At 33.5% G+C, this 24,315-nt stretch overlaps 1 protein-coding gene across 1 annotated transcript; it reads right to left on the reverse strand.

Moving 5' to 3' along the window:
• Positions 1-2,460: 2,460 nt before the first annotated feature.
• On the reverse strand, positions 2,461-20,956 carry LOC134236363 (uncharacterized). Its single transcript, XM_062718527.1, has 16 exons — positions 20,925-20,956; positions 16,558-19,524; positions 16,012-16,280; positions 15,240-15,404; positions 13,450-13,701; positions 12,655-12,876; positions 12,401-12,509; positions 11,589-11,726; positions 10,863-10,922; positions 9,712-9,891; positions 9,103-9,273; positions 7,079-8,101; positions 6,101-6,808; positions 3,753-4,372; positions 2,687-2,904; positions 2,461-2,545 (listed from the first exon to the last, which is right to left on the reverse strand). The coding sequence occupies exons 2-16, from the start codon at positions 19,463-19,465 to the stop codon at positions 2,461-2,463; spliced, it is 7,128 nt and encodes a 2,375-aa protein (XP_062574511.1). The 5' UTR covers positions 19,466-19,524; positions 20,925-20,956.
• Between the last annotated feature and the right edge of the window lie 3,359 nt (positions 20,957-24,315).

Genomic DNA, 24,315 nt, shown 5'->3' on the forward strand with positions numbered 1-24,315 from the left:
AATATATGAATTTTTTCTTTGCCAAATGATAGTTGACAGCTTAAGATACCGTACCAAAAAAAATAAGTTAAATCTGGTGGTTAATTTATGATTAATTTGTTGACCCCCCAGCCTCCTTAAACATTAATTACGATGAGATAGAAGCAATAATTTGCTGAATGGTGCTTTCAAATATTGTATAATAATATACAAGGGCGCGCTGTTCGAAAAGTTCGTAGACTAGCGCCATAAAATTAAAACTGCTTAAGATACATCAATGAATATTTTAATGTTTAATTAGCTTCATCTTTTTAATTTATATTATAAATTATACATCATTATATATATTTTCTAAGAAATCATTGATGTTTTTTAAAGCAAAGGTATGTCCAGGCGACACAACCACGAAGATTACGTTTTTTTCTACTAAGTGTAACTGAGAAATTTTTTTTTATATATATGAGCATTTGTCATCCAAAATATGCCGTTAATTCATTCATGTGCTATTGCAATATCATACCATAAAAATTGCAATTTTAGCCCTATTCTGTAAGTTCTATGAAATTTTATAGTAAATTTTATATGAAATGTCCAAACAATTCATGAGTTGTAATGACGTCAGAAAGGGAGTTGGTTTCTTTTTCTAACATGCTTTAAAGTTTCACCCCCTGGGAAAACTGGCATAGACCAAGAAAATATTTAAATGAGCAATTGAAATATAAAATGTATTCAGAGTATCTGTTATTAATTGCCGAAAAATATTAGAGAGAGGAGAAATGTAAAAGTTGATGTCAATTTGTAGTAAGAGTGTTTAAAGTTTGTCACGCAGAAAAGAGACGGTGATCATGTGTGATAGATGTGGAACGCCGACTAGCAAATGTGCAGTTATAATCAAGTGAGAATCTTTCACTATGTATAGATCTATTTACAATAACATATGGACTGAAATCTGCTATGCATGACATTTTAAAATTATATTAACAATACAAATTTGAATCTTTACTTAACTCCCAGGAATCTCATCAAGATAAGTGTATGAGGCAGAGAATGCTGACACAACGACGTTTTCAAGACTATTCAAACTTTCTTAAATAAACGTGGTTGTTTTTCAAAATAAAGATCTTTACTTTTTTTTTTTCTCATACTACCTCAAATTATATTTGTACATTTAAAGAATTTAATTTTGTTTTCCTTTCTATTGCTACGATGTATACAATGTATGTAGTAGACCATATGTATATATATTTTTTTATTTTGGCAATTTTACAAAATGTTGTATTCGAAGAGGACTATCTAAGTGACTGAACTTGTGTCCGATCCTTTTGACTTGTTCAATAAAATATATTCAATTCAATGTCTTTATTTTATTATAATTTGGAAAATATTTAAGGTATCAAGCTAAAATTTTCAACATTTTTCTATCTCTTATTGTTTATGTTCCTTAAAAATTTTGTAAGCTTAAACTTATATATATTTGTAGTATTAATTTTATTGCATCTGTCTTTGAACTTTTCAAACAACCCTCTTATTCACAAGCAATTTTGACAAAAACAATTTTTTCCTGTCTTATGAACCAAATTCTTTTTATCCTGAGTCAGGAGGGGGCAGGAAGGCTTTTTATTAAACATGGCCAATTTGTTATTATTTGTTATTATTTTAGACATCATAAAATCTCTATGCCCTGATTTTTAAGGGGGAATCATATAATGTTAAAATAGTTATTGATTGGATGAAAAGACTTTGAAGTGAATTTAACGAGGCTGTTGGGTGGGGTGGGGGTTCATCAAATTAACCATCAGATATAACTTAAATTAAATTTTTATTAGATATGGTATCTTAAAAGCTATGAACTTCCATTTGGCAAAGAAAAAATTCTTAGGTTTATAATATGATTATTTTTGTATATTTTTTTGGAAATCTTCTTGCAAAGGAGATGCATATAATCTAATAAAAATGGCTACAACCACCCAGCCCTCTTCAAAATTTTTTTTTTCAGGAGTTGTTTTAATTTTGTCTATTCTTATCAGTTGGTCAGGAGGCTAAAACATTTTTGAAGATGCATGGCCTTACCTATCCTTTGGAATAGACTGATTATTGTTTGTGATTTTCAATGTTAGCAATCCCATAACCTAAAATTACCAAGAATACCAAAACTAAATCCTCATTAAAATTTCTGATTATGCAGGATACATAATACATGTATGTATCCTGCATAAGCAGAATGATAACAATTACATATTTAACAAATGTCATAAAAATGTCATTTTCAAAAAAAGTAAAATATAATTATCACAATTTGCAGGGTTTATTGCAAGATTATACATTCATATTGGTCACTAATATGCCATATATTACAGTGATTTTACCATCTTAATCACCAGTGCTCTCTCTCTCTCTCTCTCTCTCTCTCTCTCTCTCTCTCTCTCTCTCTCTCTCTCTCTCTCTCCAAACATGGTATGTGTGTGTGATGTGTCAATCCCTCTATTGCAGGTCTTTCTCTGTCACTCCTTTCGTGGCCAGCTCCTCCAATAGTCTGTCTAGATAGTCAGGATCAGGGTAAGCAAATCTAATTTTCACAAAGGATAACATATATACAACAATGCACATAATTTAAACTTGTTAAAAATATCGTTAAATATATTTTTTAGTGTAATATAGGGATATGAATATAAAAAATAATATGGGAGTTTAAGTCAAACAAATTTACCTCTCAGGACCACCACGCACATTAGTTTTATGGTGAATATCATTCCATGTGATGACATTGTCACGTCCAGTAGTTCTTGAATAACCAATGGTGAAAACCAGACGTCTCTCAAAGGCTATCTGTAGAAGTTTGAGGGCTAGTTGACCTTTTGGACAGTCCGGTAGATATGCCACCCTCCTCTCTCCTCTGTAGGGCACACCAGGGTTAGGATGCTCTTCCTAAAATTATTATAGGAAACATAATATGAAAGTTAATACTTTAAGTCATTTTAATTCCAAGGTGGTAAAATTATTTTTAAAAATTACCATTCGCAACAGTTTTAATTTCATGCTTCAAGAACTTGATTTAAATTTCGTATACGCATTTAAACATTTTTTTGAAATCATATATGATAGCATTCGTGGTGGGTTTAATCTCGAAAATGACGAATCGTGAACATCATTGTGAAATTAAAACCATCATGATTTAATATTTGCCAATCTACAGTATTTACTACAAATATTTACTATAAATGCGCCAAATTTAATTGAGTTGAAAGTGTTTTTTTAATCTTTTGCACTTTTTTTACTGCAATAATTCAAATAAACAATTATGTATCTGGTTAAAACAAATTTGCAAGGTAGCTTTGCTTTTAATGTGCAAATTTATGAAAACACTTGATAAGAAGAAAGATTTCTCTAATTTCCAGAGCAATTTAGGTACCATTGCTGTATACATGTATTTACAAAGAATATACATGTAGTTATGTTAGACTCTTCAAGAAAGCCACTGCTAAATCAACACTCATTTATTGCTAAATGAGTCCTTTCACCACCTTCAACTCTTAATATTTTCATTATCTTTGACTCTTCATTCCATTAATTAATGTACAAAAAATCAATTGAAATGATAATAATCAAATGCCTATCAATCTGCTTACTTATTCATCATTGACTATATGTATTCTGTATTGATCTTTTACAGAATTAAATGGATATGAATCAGAAGGAAACATATATCTTTTGATTAAAAATGGTACATCTGAACACAATAAAATTATAAGTTATAAACTACATTATGTTCTTACCCCTTGTACACCTTCTTTGAAATCATACACAATAACATGCGTTTTGCATTTTGGAAATCCTGGGATACTTTGGTTAGTTGTTGTAACTGTCATGGTGCCTTCTGGTTGGTTACCACAGACAATCCCATAAACCTCTCCACAAGTGGGACAAACAGGCTTGTGTTTGAACTGTCTCCCTATGCAGGGCTTGCAGAATTTGTGTTTACACTTCTCCAGAGTTTCGTGGTCCTCCGCCACAGAATCCAAACATATCACACACTGGGGGTGCTCCTTGTCTGGTCCTGTAGCAGAAGTCGTCTGCTTGGCTGTGTAGACGTCAGCTGTCTGACTGGGTTCACCATCCTCCCCGACATCTGGTACGCCATCTTCTTCCACATCCATAGCCACTTCTTCATCACAGTTTCCAGCCCCGTGGGTCTCATGTTGTTTCATCATTTTTTGGGCTTTGTCTCTCTCCTCGCCTACATACACATCTAATGCCCTTGTCACTACCAGAGTTGTCTCATCATTAGAGCTGACGATGTGGATACAGTTTAATTGACAATCAGATGGTTTTGTGTTAACGAAGTCAGTTACCTGTTTCACCAAATCACTTGACACAATTTCTGTAGAATTTTCATCTGAAAATCAGAAGTGAGTATTGATCACAATTTTTGCATAAAATTGGGAAGAAATTCAGATAGAATATATATATGCTTTAGAAAACTTACATGAAACTAGCACACCCTAAAAACACAATTTAAATTCAACCATAGTTTTGGATATTAATAAGTTTTCATTCTAAAAATATATTTAGGATTATGTATGGTGATGTGAAAAATGTTTAATTTCCTTATCATCTATTTATACATATAATCTGAGTATACAGACATTTTTCTCAAAACTCTGCTGTATATCAAAAGCTACATGACTATATAATCTGTTCACCAGGAAATCCCTATACTACATCATAACATTCTTCCCCTTGGAAAAGGATTTCCTTTTAAAGTTTTCAGGTTATTTTTAGTTAAATTAAAAATATTCATATAAATTCTTCCTGCAGATCGAGATCTAAAATTTCATATTTGAGGACAGTATCTGATAAGGAAATGCTAGTATATCTCATATTAATGAAAATCAATTATAAATTTTCCATTTAATAAGTAATTTCATTTTTGGTTTAAACTCTTGTAGATGTAAATAAAGCACCTGAAATTTGCTTTTAGATCACCAAAAAATTTAAAATTTCTCAGTTTTCATAGATAGTAAATGTTAATTCATTGAAAAAAAAAAAAGAAAGCTCCAAAGTTAATGTATAAAAGTAATATAAGGTAATAAAATTTTTATTTGTAAAAAAAAAGGAGGAAAAATATGGTTTTTTGTAATAGTGTCTGATCCCCTATCAACACATCATTAACAGAATTAATATGTCTTGATTCAAGCCTTTCAGAAATAGGTTTAAATCAGAGGTCATGAGGTCAAGAGTATTCTTAGTCAAAGACATATGAACATATATATACCGGATTACATTTATGTGAACTACATGTATGAAAGACCTAGCACCTGAACCCAAGATTAAGGTCATACACAATGTAGTTTGAACTTTATTGGGTTCTTCCCTGGAGTTGAAGAGTTCCACTAAATAAAGGACCTGTGTTCAGTACTTTTAATGTCTATATATGGATTTGTACACTTCTAAAACAAATTTTGATGAAAAAAAAATCAGGAAATAATGTTTTGTAATTTTTATGCATTTTTCTTTGAATAATGCAAAAATTTTCATAATTTGATATCTTCCAAAAAACCCTGGTAATGCATAGTTTACTGATTTTTGGTCTATGAACATCTGATGGCACAATAATCTTAAAACAAGAATATCTTGAAAAATTATCAGTAGGTAAGGTACCTTGTGTATGTCCTTAAAGTCTTATAGAAGTAGTTAAAATTATAAGGCCAAGTTCAAGAGGCCAGATTTCAAAAGTATACACATGTAACCTAAAGTGTGGTTTCAGTTTTCAAAGAAAATTATTGGCAAAGGAAATATACATGTGAAAAATATACATGTGAAAACCCTAGCGCCATTCAGACGGTATGCCAAGGCTAAAATCTTGGAAAAATCTATTATTGGGTCAAAAAATGTTCGTACTCAACCAAATGACTAGACTTGCGATAGCAGCTTCTGAGATACCAAAGTTTAACTGTGCATCCAGTATTTTTAATCCAAACGGTCATTCCATTAGAGCAAAAACAGAAAAATCCATTTTGTCCTGCGTTTATATACTTACCCAGTTTTTTTTTATGGATTTAGCTTATACAAACATGTGCATGATCAAACTTCAACAAAATCCTGAAGAAATATATGAACTTACTAGCTACAACCAAAGGCATGGCTATGTTGTAGACCTGTTTCTGGCAAGCTTCCTGTAAAATCTTGGTGTGACAATTGGTAACACTCTGTAGCCATTCTTCTTCTGAGGACGCTTCATCACACACAGGTGATATCATCATAAATATGTACACAGTCTCATCAAAATTCCTCCCTGCTTCCACCACAAAAACATCTCCAGGCTGGCTGGGACAGCTTTTGCATTCTTCTACTTTAATTTGGAATTCTTTACCCCCTAAGTCTGCAATAGCTCTCGAGATCTCCCCTTCATGTTTAAAGTTCTTGTCTTCGAAGCAAACTATTGCATTTGCATTGGATTTTATAATGTTTCCAGTGTAAACTTGCACAGTGAAGTCATTAGATAGCAAATATTCATGATAAACCACACCTCCTCTTTCATAAGTTCTGGATTTTGGAAACCCTGCAGTAAACCTCCCCTCCAGCCCAGAAGCTCCTGTTGGTGTAGTATTACCAATGGGTCTGACCGAAGCAGAATTAACCGAGAGGGAAACAAAGTCGCTCTGACCACTAAACACATAGGCAAAAATCTGCTTCATAATGAAAACCACTTGTTCATCCATGTCTATGAAGTGGATCTCCTTCATTGAAGATCCTTTAATTTTTTCACTGGCTGATATCACAGCATATGCATACTGATATGCACACAACTCAACTGGCATACCAAATATACCTGCAGGAATCAATCAAAAATGAGCATGCAGTCATACGCGAAGTGGACAAGAGGCAGTGCGAAGTCACCAAAATAAGATAACTACTAGAGTAAATGTGTTTACAATATTCAAAAGCATTTAATCTCTAAAGCATACAATTTTTTTTGATTAACAATTCATTTTATTCACAATTTATCATTATCTTTACTAAGCACCAAACGTTTTTTAAAAAAAAGAATTTTGATCTAAACAGTCAAGCAAATAAAGCATCTAATCTTTATTTTACATACCAGAACTGATCGCGGGAAGCCCGATGGAATCCATTCCTAACTGTGCAGCTCTTACAATGCTGGATTCCACGGCAGAATGTAGATGTGTTTTACACAGACTCTCCTTAGCAGGGTCCCAGCGTGGACCGACAGCATTGATGACCCAGGCATAGGGTAGCTGGCCAGCCTCTGTTTCCGCGCATGTCCCGACCTTCACAAGTCCATTTCTCCTTATGTGCTCCTTGCATGCCTCATCAAATGCCTCACCTGCTGCCTGCAGTATGGCAAAAGCCACCCCAGATCCATGCTGCAAATACTCATTGGCAGCATTCACAATGCAAGACACTGGAAGCTCTAGAATGTTCTCTCTATAAACAAACACCTGGATACCCTCCTCTGTGATGAATGTGGATACATCATTTCTGGAATCAACAGGAATTGGTTGCTTTGGTGGAGCTAGAATAGGTAATGTCTGTTGAGGCTTTCCTGGAATGTGCGAAATCTTTTCTAAAGTTGAATTTTTCACTCGTTTGGCATCTTCTGAAGACAAAGCAATGACATGGATTCCATTGAATTGTTCTGCCAAAGGAACAAAGAGGAGGGCTTCCTCAAACTGGGGCTGTATTTCACTCACCATGGACTGCAAAACTGAATTTTCCAGGCATGGTAATGGAATGGTATCTACATGCATTTTGTCTGTCAACTCTTGTAACTTTTGTTTTACCATCATCTCAGCTTCAGAAAGATTTTCAAATTGCCCAGTCAAAATTATCTGTGAGCAGCGGCCATCATATGTCATGTTTACAAATGTTAGCTGTGATTGCAAGTCTTTTTGGTAGAAGTAGAGGAAGGCTTCATACACATCTTGTGGGACCTTGGGTATAACAGTTTCTCCCTCCATAGCTTTCTGTCGGTGATCTCCTGGTGATGACTCAATGTTCCTGATCTCTGACATCAGACTGTCCATGTGAGATTTAGTCGTGGTCACTCTCAGAACCATTGGTCTTGTGACATATTGTCCTGCTCTCTTTACATCAGTTTCTTCTGTGTTAATATAAATCATCAACAAATTAAGGTTTATTGATTCTGCAGCAACAACACATAAGTTTCAGCTTGGCTAAGATTGTATATAATGATGACATTTAGTGAAACATTTCATATGAAATGTACAAACCACAATACACTATTCTAATACTGTAGACGTACTTTTTTCCGTGGGATCATAATTCCGCGGAATCTCAATTTCTGTTTAATCCGCGGGTAGAAAATTACGCGGATTTTCTTGACTGTCACTATATGCCTTATATTTATATTAAGTACGCTTGGACAAAGTTCCGTGGATTGTTTGTGACCGCGTACATAGCGTAAATTAATACCACGCAGAAACAAGAGGCCCATGGGCCACATCGCTCACCTGAGAAGCTTTGACCATTCTATTCTTTACCAGATTTCTCCCTTGTAATACATACTGCATCCCCACCATACCCCACTGATCATAATTTAGACAGGATCCTCCCATGTGCACATAAGTTTCAGCTTTTCTGGCCCAGTGGTTCTTGAGAAGAAGATTTTCAAAGATTTTTCCTATATATTTCTATGTAAAAATTTGATTCTCCATTGTGGCCCCGCCCTTCCCCTGGGGGCATAATTTTTAAAATTTAAAATATACACAACCCCAGGATGCCTCCACATAAGTTTCAGCTTTTCTGGCCCAGTGGTTCTTGAGAAGAAGATTTTCTAATGACCCCACCCTATTTTTGTCTTTTCTTGATTATCTCCCCTTGTGAAGGGACTTGGTCCTTTATTTTAACAATTTAAATTCCCCTTCACCCAAGGATGCTTTGTACCAAGTTTGGTCAAAATTGGCCCAGTGGTTCTTGAGAAGAAGTCGAAAATGTGAAAAATTTACAGACAGACAGACAGACGGACGGACGACGGACAAAATGTGATCAGAAAAGCTCACTTGAGCCTTCAGCTCAGGTGAGCTAAAAAGTTCTTCTACAGTATATCAACAAATGCTTTATCATCAACAGTTTTCTACACACCTTGTGTGGCGTGTGATTGTAGCTCCTTGAGAACAGAGTTGAGGACATGTTGCTCGGTGACACATAACTTGATTTCTCTGATTTGTCTTCTGTGATTCCTCTGTTTGGTGAATTTACAAACAGCCAGAAAAACGGAGGACACAAACATCTGACTGTCCTCACATAAAAGATCTGAAAAAAGTTGTCCTCTGATGAGATACCAGTACTTTTATTGATCTACATTAATGGCAATAATTATACATTATAAGTCAGTAACAAGAGTGCTGTATGTAACAAAGATTTATCTACAATCAACAGTCGAAGTGATTTTTTTGCTTTTTTGAAAGTTAGATTGGTAATACAATGTGCTGCTGCTCTAGAAGCACTATAGAGCATGATGAACCTATTAAAGAATAAACACATCTTTTTAAACATATTTCATGATGGTATATCTTCTAAATGTAATGTTCACATATCAAATACATGTATCATAAGTCTTAGTTTAAAAAGATGCCTGGTCGATACAAAGTTAATGTACAAACAAGGCAAGAATACAAGAAAAGAAAACTTAATTATAGTTGAACAATGATTCTCTGCATCAAAGCTGAGATAAATTATACTTCTTCCTACCATTTGACCTGACTGGGATTATCAGTGATTTAATGCCCTCCTCCTTCTCCGCTGTTCTGAAGGCTAACAGGAGAGCCTCCTGTAGTTTATCTGGGCTGGTGTGTATATGGATTATTTTCTTCTGGGGCAGGTCTCCAGCAGGGGTCACAAAATTCTTACTGAACGACATGGAGATCGTCTCTGCAAACAGAATATTATGTATAAATATGTTATCGTCTATGTAATATTTTGAATAAAACATACATTTTTTCAGTTTTCATTAAGGAATGAAGCTTATTTCAACTTTTGTTATACGATATATCATAACTTGTGGCAGTTTATGCTTTATAAACCGCAAAGCTTTATAAACCACGAAGGGGTTTATAAAAAAGTGTAAACTGTCCCAAGTTATGTTATATCATATAACATATGTTGAAATAAGCTCCATTTCTTATAATTTAATTTCAATGTAGACAACGAGACAATTTTTCCATTTTTTCCTTTGGAAAAAGGCTTCAAATATCGCATATTTAAAAGTTAATGTCAAGCAGAGTAATACGTTTTTGATGTAACTCATTGTGACGTAGGCAAGTTATGTTATACAAAACTGATAAAACTGTTTAACCAATCAAATGACATGTTAGGCCAAAATAAAATCATAGTTTGTTTGGAACTGCCTCCCGCCTCATTGAAATGCCCCCTCCTAAAAAAAATTTTATTGACCAAAAGCAGGAAGATTTTTTTTTATTTAATCAATTTTTTTGCCCATTACATGTATCACATGCACCATACAAAACACTGAAATATAGTGTAGATATCTATGTAAAATTATGTTTTTTTGTCAATTGTAGATATTTTTGTTTAAAGTCAGAAAATGTATTTACTGTTTACTGAGATTTTTATAAAAAAATTAAAATTTTTCTTCCATTTAAAAAAAAAAAATAATTTCCCTCCCTCCCTCCTCTGTCTGAAAACCTTCGGGCGGCAATTCCAAACAAACAATTTTTTAAGGATGGCCTTACAACTAAAATTAAATTATTCTTATCTAAGTATAATTTTTTTTAATGAAAAGCTTGACACTTTTTATGATATACATTGTAATATTTTATTAAAATCAAAACAAGACAATAAAATTACAATAACGTTTATGAAATAAATACATAATTTTATACCTTTTGGTTTGAGTGTGTCTGGGGAAATACGTCTAAGTACAGGATCATCAGTTAATGTCTCTACCAAAGACCAAAAAAAATTAAATTTGCCTTTCCAAGCAGATAAATAGGATACAAATGCAATCCTGCTTTTATCTTGTAAACATCCAGAGTTACTTTGTCTTTTTGTCCTATTTCTCAAAAGGGAAGTAAATCCTGCTGACTATACTCTGTATATTGAATGAATCAATTTCCACTCCCAAATAAAATTGATTCATTTGAATAAAAATTTTCTGCATGTACTCATCAACTTGAAATCTTCTGAATCAGCTTAAAATTGAGCCATAAAAGAAGTAAATCCAAGGTAAAAAAAAAAAAAAAAAAAAAAAAAAAAAACAATTTCAAACTTTAGCATGGCATTTAACAGACAAGGACTAAGAGTCCAAGACATGTTTATGCCTGAGAACTACATGTATTAAAACTAAAATTTACAGCATGACTTCTTGCTTAATGATTATAAAAAAAATTGTGCGACAAATATGACAAAAGAATTAAATACATGTATATTGTAATGTATTTAATTATCAAGCTATTAATTTGATTTAACTTTCATCCAAAAAAAAAAAAAAGGATTGGAATCACATCATATTATTTTACTCATATTATCATTTCTTATTTTCATTCCTAATAATTAATCTTTAGATGAATATAAACCACAAATGTAACAGCCTTTTGAAAACTTACCACTAAGGAATGGATTGTCACTGGTGAACAATCTAACAAGACCGTCAAATCCCTCCTGCTTGGTTATGTCCCCTAAACCTGCTTTTAACTGTATCCCATTCACATCACACGAGAACTCTGCTCTGTTGGGCTTGGCTGATACTGTCAAAGAAAGATATAAAATCAATTTGTCAATAAAAAGAAGTTACAGTAAAATAAGTATCTTCTGATTGCTTCCAAGGCCTAGCTACTTCATAGTAAAATTACGTAGTATAAATTATAGAGTTTTATAATAAATTAATTCTAAATTACAGTTTTTCAGTAACCTAAAACATGAACATGTTGCAGAATAAATTCTGTGTTTATAATTTTTACCATACATATTTAAACACATCGAAACTGATGCCAACATCTTCTTGTCCTACTGGCAGCATATCTTTGAGGTCAGAATGTTTAACCCTTCCCTTCAGCCCAACATTTTAAGACATATACCTCTACCCAACCAATCACACAAACCGTAATCCACATTTCTTCCTCTGCTCTAATATTTATGATTATTTGTATATCATTCCAATGTAAAACTTTGATCCCCCATTTCTACCCACCACTCTACACCCATGTACGGGTCATGTCTTAATGATTCAAATTTCTATTCCCAATGCATTGCATTTAAAGGCAATGCCTTCATTGATCCCACAAATAGAATAAAAAAAACAAGACATTTTTTGTACAGATGGTTCATATGACATATAAGGTGACTCCTGCAAGACAGACAGACAGACAGGGTGGTCCGTCTGTGCCTCTCATGCTCTGTAGAATACTCTAATTATACAAACCTGAAACTCTCGACACAGGAACACTGGTCTGACGGGTTAGAGGGATCCTCTCTTTCGTTGCAGATTCCACTTTCTGTTGTTTGTACTTTTTCAGTTCCTTTTCAAATTCCTGTCATTAATTTGATTAGAAATGAATTGAAACATCAAAGATTGACAATAATTTCTGGAAGATAAACACTTCCGTTAATTATCAAATTCATGTTCACTGTAACTGCATAAAGACAATTACTATTATAATGTATGTAATACAGTACCTTGAAAACGTTTTTATTTTCGGGATATATAACAACGTTAATCTCCATCAGGGAAGACCAGGGATTCCTCTCCTCAAACTGTTTAAAGACTCGGAACATGATTGGAGCAACTTGAGCTGGGGGCATATTGAGCTTGCCACACCCCAGGGCCGGGAACGAGATGTCATTCAGGCCTCGCTGGTCTGCTTGATTCAAACATTCCTCCACAAACCTTGTCAGTACCTAATTAAAATTGCTTGAATTGTAAATCAGATCACTCTAAATTTGAATTTTAAATCCATTCATACATATTTATTTATCACATTTTTTTGTCTGTGTAAACTGTGATAAAACTGTTCAAGCGAACTTAAAACTATCATATTAAAATTAGCAAACTAAATGTAGTCCACTTCTATACCGAATTGTATGCACGTTCAATGCAAAAAGACAAGCATATTGAATAACTTCAATAGATTTAATCATTCTATTGTAAGCTATCATGCACTTAAAGGACCATAAAAAAGATGAAGAATATTGACGTGTTCTTTTGTTTTCAGTTTTATGAAATTTTTAAAGGAGTAGCATTTTTAAAATATGGCTGATTAATATTTTAATATACTAAACTAATATAGTATGTATCATGCAAGATCTACTTCTCCTCCATTTTTTCCCCCCAAAATTCTACAAAATTCATAAGAAAGATCGAAATATTGCTGCAGACAAGCAGACAGACAGATGCAAATGCTACACATATCACAAAAGCTCTCCTGATTTTTTTTTTTTACAGTATAGAAACAAAGAATATTATAATAATACCATTATACAGTGGTTCTTCTCAGATTCAGCAGCATGCAGTTGAGGCCAGAATTCCAGAGCTCCATGATACACAAACTTACAGTCCAGGCTGAAACCTCGCGTCACTGCCACCTCTCCTGGAGTTATCCCTCTTGGGCTGTACTTCTTTAGCTGTTCCTGAATTCCCTTGCCTGCCATTTCGAGAATGGATTTGGAGACCTTTCCTGAATTCAGGTCTAAGTTTTTGGCTGTAGTATTTACAATTACGTCTGTCTGTCAAATAATTTAGGATATCAAATCATCTTAGAGAGATAATATTACCCAGGGGTATATATACTCAACAAAAAAAGAAACGCATATTCAGATTAAACATGATAATCTTAATAATAAGTTTTCAGTTTAAACCTTATTATTTTAAAAAGTGATTTTAGTGTGTGTTGTGATAAAAATCAAACATGTCCCATGTTTCAAATTGAAAAGTTAAGGCCATAATAAATAAATTGCTAGATTCTCATCCGAATTTTTTTTAAAAATCGAGGCGGGCGGGCGGCTTTTATTTTATATTTTTTATTTTTTCAATTTTGCAGATTTTTTATTGACCTGGTCAATTGGTGTAATTTTATCTACAATACCCGAATAAAAGTCATAGTAAAGGTTCAATATCTCTTACTTCACATTATCACCAATCTTTTTCAACCAATGACCCTTGTTTAAAATATATACGCATGTATTACAGCAATTACCATCTTTTCAGCTGTCAACATCATGTCCACTTTCGCGGGAGAGAGAAACGAAAGTAGAATGGTAGATGAATGAAACGATTTCGATCAGAATTAAGACGAAGAAAAACAGAAATAAAAAAAATCGAGGCGGGGGTATAAAATCGGGGCGGGCGGGGATGAGAATCTAGGAATATTTTTATTATGGCCTAAGTTGATATCATTGACGTCCCGTCCAAATTCCAGGGGCATACGCTTTACGCAATCCATATGTCCTTTGTGACGTATCAGCGCTAGCTAGTGGATTTCCAATGTATGGACGTTGTGCCCGAATACCAGCTCCTCTCTGTCTCTTTCGAACAATTTGTTCACTTTATGCTGATTTCAGAAGTTTGTACAGCAGTTCTGAGTCGATTGCGCAGGTGCTGAAGGAGGATCTGACGGTTGTTTCTGGGTGTGGTAACCCACGAATGGCCAGTTCTTGGTCTCCCAACCATGTTCCTGGCTGATGGAGACGTGCGTTTAACCACTGCAAAGCCGATTGATGTACAACAAATACTTCTGCAACTTCCTGTTGCATAGCTCCAGTTGGTATCATCGTTAAAGCCTTGCGGCATTCATCTTCGTTTAGGCGTTGCATTGCAGCATCAACATTCTAATCAAGTCTTAAATATGTGTTTAATAGGAGTGTTTATTACTTTTCTAAATCCAAAATATAATTGAAAATAGAACCCCTAATTTACATCATGAAATCATGTAAAACACTATTTTCTTAAACATGATTAATCAAGGGAAATATTTCAACACTTGGGTTTCAAAAGCCCATGTTATACTTCAATTAGGTCACAGGTATCCAATGATAAAAAAAAGTTGTTCCATATACTTTTTCGAAATTTCTTTAATGAGTAAAACTATAAATGTATGTGTTTCTTTTTTTGTTGATATATAAAATCAGCTCTTCTGTATAAGAGCTGTAAATACTGTGCATGAGGACAAAAAGAAACATTTTAGCAAAGTCAGACTAACAGAAACACTTAATCAAAGTCTGTTTATGCATAATTTCATTTTTTTCTACAGGTATCAGTAAGTTACCTTTTGTTTGGCTATTTCTCCTCTAATAACCTTTATATTCAGCCCATGTCTCATCTTTCTCTGAGGTTTGGGAGGAGTCTCTATGATTCTATCCCCCGAGGCGTCTCGACATACACGGCAGATCTGCTCACAGATGTCTCTCTCTGGGTCACAGAGCGTTACCACCTTTACAAATAGAATGGCAGTATACATGTCTCTCTCTGGGTCACAGAGCGTTACCACCTTTACAAATAGAATGGCAGTATACATATCAGACATTGAAATACCCACATAGGGTACAAAAAAATTCAACTTCTGCTACCCAAATATGGCTGTAAACTCAAGTAATTGTTTACTTAAAACTTGAAAAATTAAGCTGAAACTATAACTAAACTTTTGTAATTGAGCGAATAAAAGTATACTCTCCCCCCCCCCTCCCCCACCAGTCCTACTGCAACTTTTTAAAAAGTGCTTTATCCAATATTGTATAAATTGTCTTACACAATGTATGGACCTGTCATGCATTTTATACTTTTTCTTCCAGTAATAACTCAGTTGTCTGAATGACCTACTGTCCAAGATTCAATATTATAATACCTCACCTGATCAAAATAAAATTTTTACCACAATAAGCTATGTGACATATTTCATGAGTGAGGAATATAATGGACTTAGTGTCATCGATACCTGTAGCTCAGACTATAGAGTGCCTAACTAGTAATGCAGGGGTCCTATGCTTGATTCCAAGTCAACCGTTTGTTTTCACCTCTCCTGCTACAACTTATTAACTTACCTGTAGGTCACAGTGAGCCCCCGCTTTCATTATGTGTGTCTGTAGAGCGACAATAATGGCCTTGGTTAACTTTCCATAAGGCCAGTTCTTAAAGTCCCTGACGGGAAAGGTCACAGAGGTGTATCTATGTTTCTGAAGATCTTCAAACATCTCCACCAGCATGTCCATCAGTTCGTGCTTCTCTTTTCCACTGCCAGCTTTCCACCGGGGAACAATGACCTTAGCTCCCTTCTTCTTCTGGCCCTGTATGTACAGAAACCGACACTGACCTATAAAAACAATAAATAGGTAATATCAACTCTGTTAAGCAGGTCTGTCAGTTAAAATTTCAAAAAGTTTTACAAATGCTAAAATTATGAGTTATATCAATCAATTAGCTGTTTCTCCCCTCTCTAAAATACTATTGAATTTTAAATACTGTAAATAAAAAAATTTAGAAGCAATGATTTTTAAAACTTTATATTTATTATCCCCTTATTAAAAGTAATATGTGTTACTGCATTGTGTATCTTTAGTATCATTTGAATTACATAAGTAAAAAAATACCATATGGTGTATTCTCCAATTTATCAGCAGGTTCCACAACCATATCAGCCTCTGTCTGAGAAGCATCCCCACAGAAAATGTGAATGTCAACCTGACCTTCCACTCTGAATACAGGAAATCCTACATCCTGCAACCTCCATCCTGAAGGATTTAGTTTCTGGGCCTGATCCTTCTGATATATTCCTGAATCTTCTACTTTAATGGAACTACGGTGATGTCGTTCGAGGTACTTAATAAGAGCAAAACTGTTCATTTTCAAAATTTCATAGGCTTCTTCTGATTTGATGGATATTCTTTGACTGGAGATTTCTTTAATTAAATCCAAAATAAAGTTGACAGCAGCTTTGATGTTCTCTTGTGTTCCCATAACAATTATTCCAGATGTTGTCCCAGGCCCGTCTGCTATTCCTACAGATTGGCTTCTTGCCATTTTCTCTATGTCTGGCATTTTCCATCTCTTAATGTACCTAAACATATCTTCCTCAATTTCAAAAAATTTCTCAGTTTCCTTTTCTTTAACTTTTTCTTCCAAGAAACTTAGACACTGATTTACATCTTCTGTCCAATTACTGCAAAATGCAATGTAGATGAATTCTTCTTCTTCTTCACAAACCATTTTGCCATCATTTTTCTGCATTAATTCATTCATTTTCTGATTTAACTGCTGCATGTCTTTAGGTTTGGCTATGCCTCTCAGACTAACGTTCTGCAGTATGGTGTTAAGCACAGTTTGGGCAGTTTGCTCTGTGTCAGCATAGAGAACCAGACGGTTTTCCTCAATTAAAGGCAGCCAACAATACCTGCATCCCAATTCACTCAATTTCTCATGGTCAAGGAAAGATGCCACATCATCTAAACTAAGTAACCGTAACAGTAATGGGTGCAACTGTGTCACCTTCATGTAAAATCCAGCCAGCCATTCATTGTCTTGGATTGACTTGATGGCCAGGTTAATGTTCTCAATCATTCCTTGTAAAACTACAGCCTTGTCTTGCAGATTTTCTACCAGAGTGACATCATATTTTTTCTTGAGAACAGACTTTCCATCCATCATAGACAGAAGCTTTAACTGCACACTAGATACTGGGATTGTCTGACAGTGACCTTGAGCCAATGTCACTACCTCATCTTCTGCTGTTTCTCTTTTTGGTGTAGACACTCCTTCCTCTAAATCTAACTCATCATCTTCATCTAAATTCTCCTCAGTCATTTCCTGATCAGACTGGAGCTCCTCAGGTTGGCTGGCTTGCCTGAGTTCCATGACATAGGTCTGACTATCAAGAGGCTGAACAGCTTCTGATGCTGATTCCATCACCTCCTGGTTTCTTTCAGATCCATTCTGCTGAGAAGTTTCCTTTGTCAAAACATCTGTGAGAAGTTTTGACACATCCTTTAGGTTGTCACGATCTATCCGACCATGCAAAGAGACAAAGTCTTCCAGGGTCCTTAATACAGCAAACTGTGTTTTTCCATATTTTGTCTCTTCTGTTTTCAAAAAACTCCATTTGTCTGATGATTGTCCCCCACTACTTTCTTTTCCTGTTCCAAATAAATCTGAATCTCTCTCAACATTTTGTTGCACATTGGATGGCAATTCCTGCAGCAGGTCTCCAGAAACACTAGAAATTTCCATCTGTTCTCCTGGAATATTTGTATTCCTGATATTTTCACTGGAAAGTCTTGGAACTGATGGTGATTCACCTGGTTTTAAATCAGAAAAAGTTTGCAAAGATTGTCCAGCTGAGGGGTGATTTGGTATTGAATTGGAATCCTTTTGAACTTCCACAAAGGACTGTTCCTGTACAGAGGTGTGATGAATACTGCTATTCGCTGCACAGAAATTAATGGACCTACTACTGTCTATTTTCAGGGAAGTACCCACGGTGTCTGGCAAAACATAAGATTCGTCATTTTTTGAAGGTAGTCCCCTGTTTGACTTTAAACTTTCCTCTGGCCACCATTCGAGTGAGTTTCTTGGTACTTCAAAACTCTTCAAGTTATCCGCCTGATAAGAAGACACCTGGTAACCAGCTGAATAGGAATCAGAAGTTTTGTTCTTCAGATCTGTGTTTTCTGACAAATGATGCCTATCTGTTTGGAAGCATGGTCCTGGTGAGTCCAAAGGGGGATCAAGATCAGATTCATTCTTTGAATCTTTATCTCCAACTTTGTCTTGTAGGTTTAGCAGAGAATCAAATCCATTGAAGCTGACTAAACCCAGTTCATTATCCGGTCCCTCACTCTCCTGGGTTGGTTGTGAGCCTTGACTTTGTTCTGCAGACACCATGGAAAAGCTTTCATTTTTCGAGGACACGATCTGCATGACCTGTGTTTCACTTCTGTCAGATGTAACAGATGACTGTTCAAAACTTTTGAAATCATTATTGTCTAAAATAATTATACTATCACTGGACTCCGTTGTGCTCATCCTGAATATGTCACTTTCTCTGGAATCTGTTATCAGCCCAGTAGGTTGTAGGTTTTGGTTATCTGCAGTAATTGTGGAGGCTGTACCAGAATGAGATAGTTGTCTTTCATTTACAATGTCATTCAAGATCTGTGCCACACGTGGATTAACAAGTCCGGATTGCTGAGAAGTATTCGGTGATGTCTGGCTTTGATCAATGATGGAGATACTTTCATGCAGACTGTTTCCAGAATTATCGATCAAAACATCCTCATTTACTGAATTAAATCCAATACTGTCATGAGGGGACAAATTAAAATCTCCTACAGGTTCCTCCTGAGATGCCACAGAAACAGGAGTAATATTTTCTTGGGGTGAATTTGAAGACTCTTCAGACACAGATACATTACTGCTTGTCAACAGAAGAGAGGAATCTCTGCTCACATGAATAAACTCACTCGAGCTCAGATTTTCATCAAGCTTTATAGGTGTGGTTGCCATTCTCAGTGTTATGAGAGAATGATCTGGAGTAAGTTAGTCCATAACAAAGCTATCATTTCCTGAAAATAATAATAAAAAAATATCATACAGAACTTCTTCGTTTGTTTTTATGTTTGAGCTGGAATATTTTCCATCCAAAAAATTATATGAAAAAATTAAGTCATTTCATAAATCATCCCCACAATACCAGGGGTCCTGAGTCAACACAGCTTGCAGTTGGACCCCTGCCATATTTCATGAGATATATTAGGGCTTGCTCTCTTGTTGAGAAGCACCAATCAAATAAAAGCTTTAATAAACAGTTAGATTTAAATGTAAACAAAAAGGCTTCAGTTCAGAAAATGAATTTTAGAAAAAGATTCCAGACTCCCTAAAATCATATTCTCTGTGCATTGAAAGGGTAGGCTAATTAACAAAATGGATATCTAGTACTGTAACAATACTTGCGATCTACTGCCAATATTTGACAGAGGTAAATAATTCACATATGAATTGAAAGATAAAGAATATTTACGGGGCAAAACTTGTGAAATTGTGATTTCATCCGACTGGATCATCTCTCAAGAATTTACATGTTTCGTCGTTTGGTGCTAGCTATCAAACAAAATGGCAACCGGATGAAGCGATCAGCTCTTATTTTAGCAGAAAATAGGATTGCAGTGTTTGTACATGTAATCATAATTTGTTAGAGATTCAGTTTATCTGTTTTGTTGATCATTTAATTTATTGAAAATAAACATAGTTTATAAACATTTTTTTAGATTACCTGGTATAACATTGAAATGTTGTTTATAGGTGAAACTTGAAAGAATATTTGTCATATGTGACATAAAATGAACCCTGGTTCTCATCCATCAAGGTATAGTACCTTACCGTTAAAAATACCATATCGTACTGTATCGTACTGTTTCATCCTAAACGGTATCCAACCCTAGCCATTATTGGTTTTAATATTTTTTGTGACAGATCCATTAACATATCGGAGACAACAGTTCAACTCCACCATCCACCCCCACCCCCCTAATATAATCAGATAACATGTAATTTGATTTAATTCTTACTTGTCTTTTTTGGGCTCTAAATTAGAACATGTAATTTGATTTAATTCTTACTTGTTTTTTGGGGGTTCTAAATTAGAAATAAATTAATGTTTCCCTGTAGTGTGCACTTGACTAAAACTTTTTCTTGAAAGTGTAACACTGTAAAACTATAAGTACTTGTCACTGAACTAGCTACAACTCTTTATTTTCTTCATAACAATCACCTGTTTTGACGTTTACAATTGCGTATTTCTAGAAGCTGGACTTTCCTACTTTCGTTTTACCACCTCTAGTATTGCCAAAACGAATGTGTAAAAAGGAGATTTATTTGCTCATTTTATTTCAGTACATATATAAATTAGATTGTAAGTAAATTTTTTATATGTATTCGATGGTTAATATAAATGTATTTAACTTACTTTAATAAGTTTCCCGTTGATCTGTCAAGTTCCGGTAACTGGAAATTCCAGAAGCCCCCCGTTTTTTGGAGAATACCTATACAGAAGGGTAGAAGCCCCAATAAAGTGGTAGAAGCCCCATAAAATTGAATGAAATAGGGTACATAAAACCCTAAGGTGATGCTTAAATGAATGATATTGATAACCGTAAATTTTTATAGCCAATTTTACCTCAGAGTCGACAGAAATCGGGCGCCATTTCTTCTTGTTTTCATATACCGTACACCACGCCCGATCTAAAATCGCGATCGCTGAAGTCGTTTAGAGTAATCCGTGAAAATCATTACCATTATCTTGATCAAAAGTGAATAATATAATATATGATTTTTATTTAGAAAAAAAATATATGAAAGGAAAGTTAAGAATATAAATGAAGCATTAAATATTTACATATTTCCTAAATGAAATAAAATATTAATTATGAACATATTTCATGGCCTACTTGAATTCTTTTATCCACACTGGTTTGTACCTACCAAAAAGAATTTTATATCGAAAATCATTATTGAAAATATGAAAATATTTGTATAGATTATGTGTACTGTTACATAAAAACATTGTGATTTAACCTGTTGATAGAGATTACTGTAACAGTGAAAATACTCATTGACTGGGTGTTTTAAATGAATTTAACTAGGCAATTAATAATTAATAAAGTTCCTTTTTTAAAATTCCAATCATCTATAATATAAAATTAAGTTAAATAAATTAATGAATAAAGTGATTTAAGTTGTTAATTTATTTAATTTCAAAGGTATTTGTTTTGGTTTCTTTTTCTTCCAATTGTTTATTTATATTTGAAATTCAGTATTCATGCATTCATTATTATTTTCCAGTCACTTGTTGTAATTTTTTTTTGGTTCTGTTTTATTTGGGGGAGGTTTTTTTTTATCATTTTTTTGTTCATGTAATAGAACAAATTATACTCATTGATATTAGAGAGCAATATGTATCCATTAGAATGAAATTATTAGAATCCAGGTCCAGGAAATAAAAAAAGTTACATAAAAATGAATAAAATGTGCATAATTGCATATGCAAACACTTGTAAAGTGGTATGAATATGGAGAGAATATTATTTACACATCAGCTAGCTGTGTTGTTATGTACTGGGATAAAGAGGCACCCCTGTGTGTGTACATGCAATATATACACAGCTGTTGACACTTGGTCAACTTGACAATAAACTTCTTTTGATCAAACACCTGTTCTCAGCTAGTCTGACCAACCCCCCTCTGGCAGGGCATGTGTATATATACACTGAACCTTGACTTTGCTCAATTGTTCTTGACTTTCATTATCAAATTGTAAAATAAATGATTTTGTAATATAATTTTTTTTTTAAAATAATGTTGATATGAAATGGTAATATGCTTTAAATACAAATTTTCATTTTAAGGACGTTAGCTGCACACATAAGGAAAATAAGGAAAATATGAATTTGATAATTTTGATACTAATATTAATAATGATAAATTAATAAAGACCTTTTAAATTAGTAATACCTGGAAAATATTCAAAGTTTCCTTATGTTCCCAGCTCTAGCCATGTGGAGGCCTCCTTAATTGTAGAGCCATGATTTGAATTTTGAAACAGAAAAATATTAAAGTCAAAGGACCGAAAGATGACCGAAAGATTAAAAGAAAATTTTTAAAAAAATTTAAAAAGACTTATTTTAATAAAGATACTTTATCATTATTCCTAGTCAATCTTTTGTTCATGTATAAACATAATTATTACAGCCAAATGAAAGAAATTGACATAAAATTAAATAACATTATAAAAAATTTTATAGAAAGGAATTTATAATTTAATTAGCAACATTAAAAAAATATATATATTCCTAAACTAACCTAATCTAACACAACACCAAACAGTATTCACTGGTCTGCAGTACTCTGCACCTGTCTGGCGGGGGAGGAATACTGCCTGATACTAACCCTACTCTAGGAAAAATAATAAGTATACAATTTTAAAAACATTTTTGGGTTTTAATGGTTTAAGACTGGTTTAAAAGCGTTTCTGCAAGTGGGAGAAAAAGATATATATTCATCTTCTCTGTCGGTTATAGTGTTAAGAATCCAAAACATTATTGAAAAACTGTTAAGAAATGATTCGGTTCAGAAAATATTTATTGGAAGTCTGTTTAGGCAAATGATTTGTGAAACCCTGGATCCAGGAAAGTACAATTCTACTGTTTTTGACATAAATAACACACTACGGAGGAAATATGGGAATTGTCAGAATGTGATATTTTGGAGATGTAGGGGTTTAATGAATTCAAATAAAAAACATTTGGCGTGAAGATGGGATTAGTTTGAACAGAGAGGCAATGGAAATTTTTAGTCGACAGATTCAACTGGCAATGAAATGTAAAATTACATAAAATACCTATGCTAGGAGATGATAAAAGATTTTCAGTTCTCTTAACCAGACTGAGATTTTTTCGTAGTTAAAATTCAATCAAAAATTCCGTTATATTTTATTTTGTGGTGTGTGTTTTTTTTACTTTACTTTTTTTTAAATTCATATTTCTTTTATTTTAATGACAATTCATAATGTAAACAACTGATGTAAAATATTTAAAACATCTTAATTTTTTTTCTAAGAAAAGAACATAAAAAAGTTACTTTGAAATAAAATATCTATATATTTGAAAATTGATATATTCTTTTAATTTACTATTTCTTTCCAGGTTTCAGTATTTTCATATTTTGACATTGATTTACTTTTTGTTCTCTTTTAACATATAAGTAATTATTTTCATTTTTAAAATTTAATTATTATTATTATTATTGCTTTGAACCTTTGAATTTCATATCTTTATATTTCTAAATTCATAATTTGTCTAAAATCTCAAAAATAAATTCAGTATTTTCATATTTTGAAATTTATTTATTTTTTTGTTCTCTTTGAAACATATAAGTTTAATTAATTATCATTTCTATTTTTTATTATTATTGTTGCTTTGAAGCTTTTGGATATAATCATATCTCTAAATTCTAAATTTCTCTAAAATCTCAAAAATAAAAAAAAATCTTAAATTATCTTAATGGCTAACGTTCTTAATTTAAAAAAAAATATTTATTACATAATATTTGATATATATCTTGCATAACAAACATATTAAAATTAAAATGAATAATTTTAACTTTATCTATACGATGATAAACAGCAGCTCGCTTCGAAATTAGATCGGGCGTGGTGTACAGTAAACCAGTAATGGCGCCCGATTTTGTCGACTCTGAGGTAAAATTGGCTATAAAAATTTACGGATATCGATATCATTCATTTAAACATCACCTTAGGGTTTTATGTACCCCATTTCATTCAATTTTATGGGGCTTCTACC

Source organism: Saccostrea cucullata, unplaced genomic scaffold, assembly GCF_032062105.1.
Source record: "Saccostrea cucullata isolate Sc308-1 unplaced genomic scaffold, CSIRO_AGI_Scuc_v1 ctg3293, whole genome shotgun sequence".
NCBI classification, from domain to species: Eukaryota; Metazoa; Mollusca; class Bivalvia; order Ostreida; family Ostreidae; genus Saccostrea; species Saccostrea cuccullata.

Excerpts from the sequence above, each read along its gene's own strand:
- LOC134236363 (XM_062718527.1), bottom strand. The coding sequence starts at position 19,465 with ATGGCAACCACACCTATAAAGCTTGATGAAAATCTGAGCTCGAGTGAG. Across the intron at positions 10,923-11,588 it reads CAGTGACAATCCATTCCTTA|AGACATTAACTGATGATCCT; the intron begins GTGGTAAGTTTT and ends GGTCTTTGGTAG. Across the intron at positions 4,373-6,100 it reads CATGCCTTTGGTTGTAGCTA|ATGAAAATTCTACAGAAATT; the intron begins GTAAGTTCATAT and ends TCTGATTTTCAG.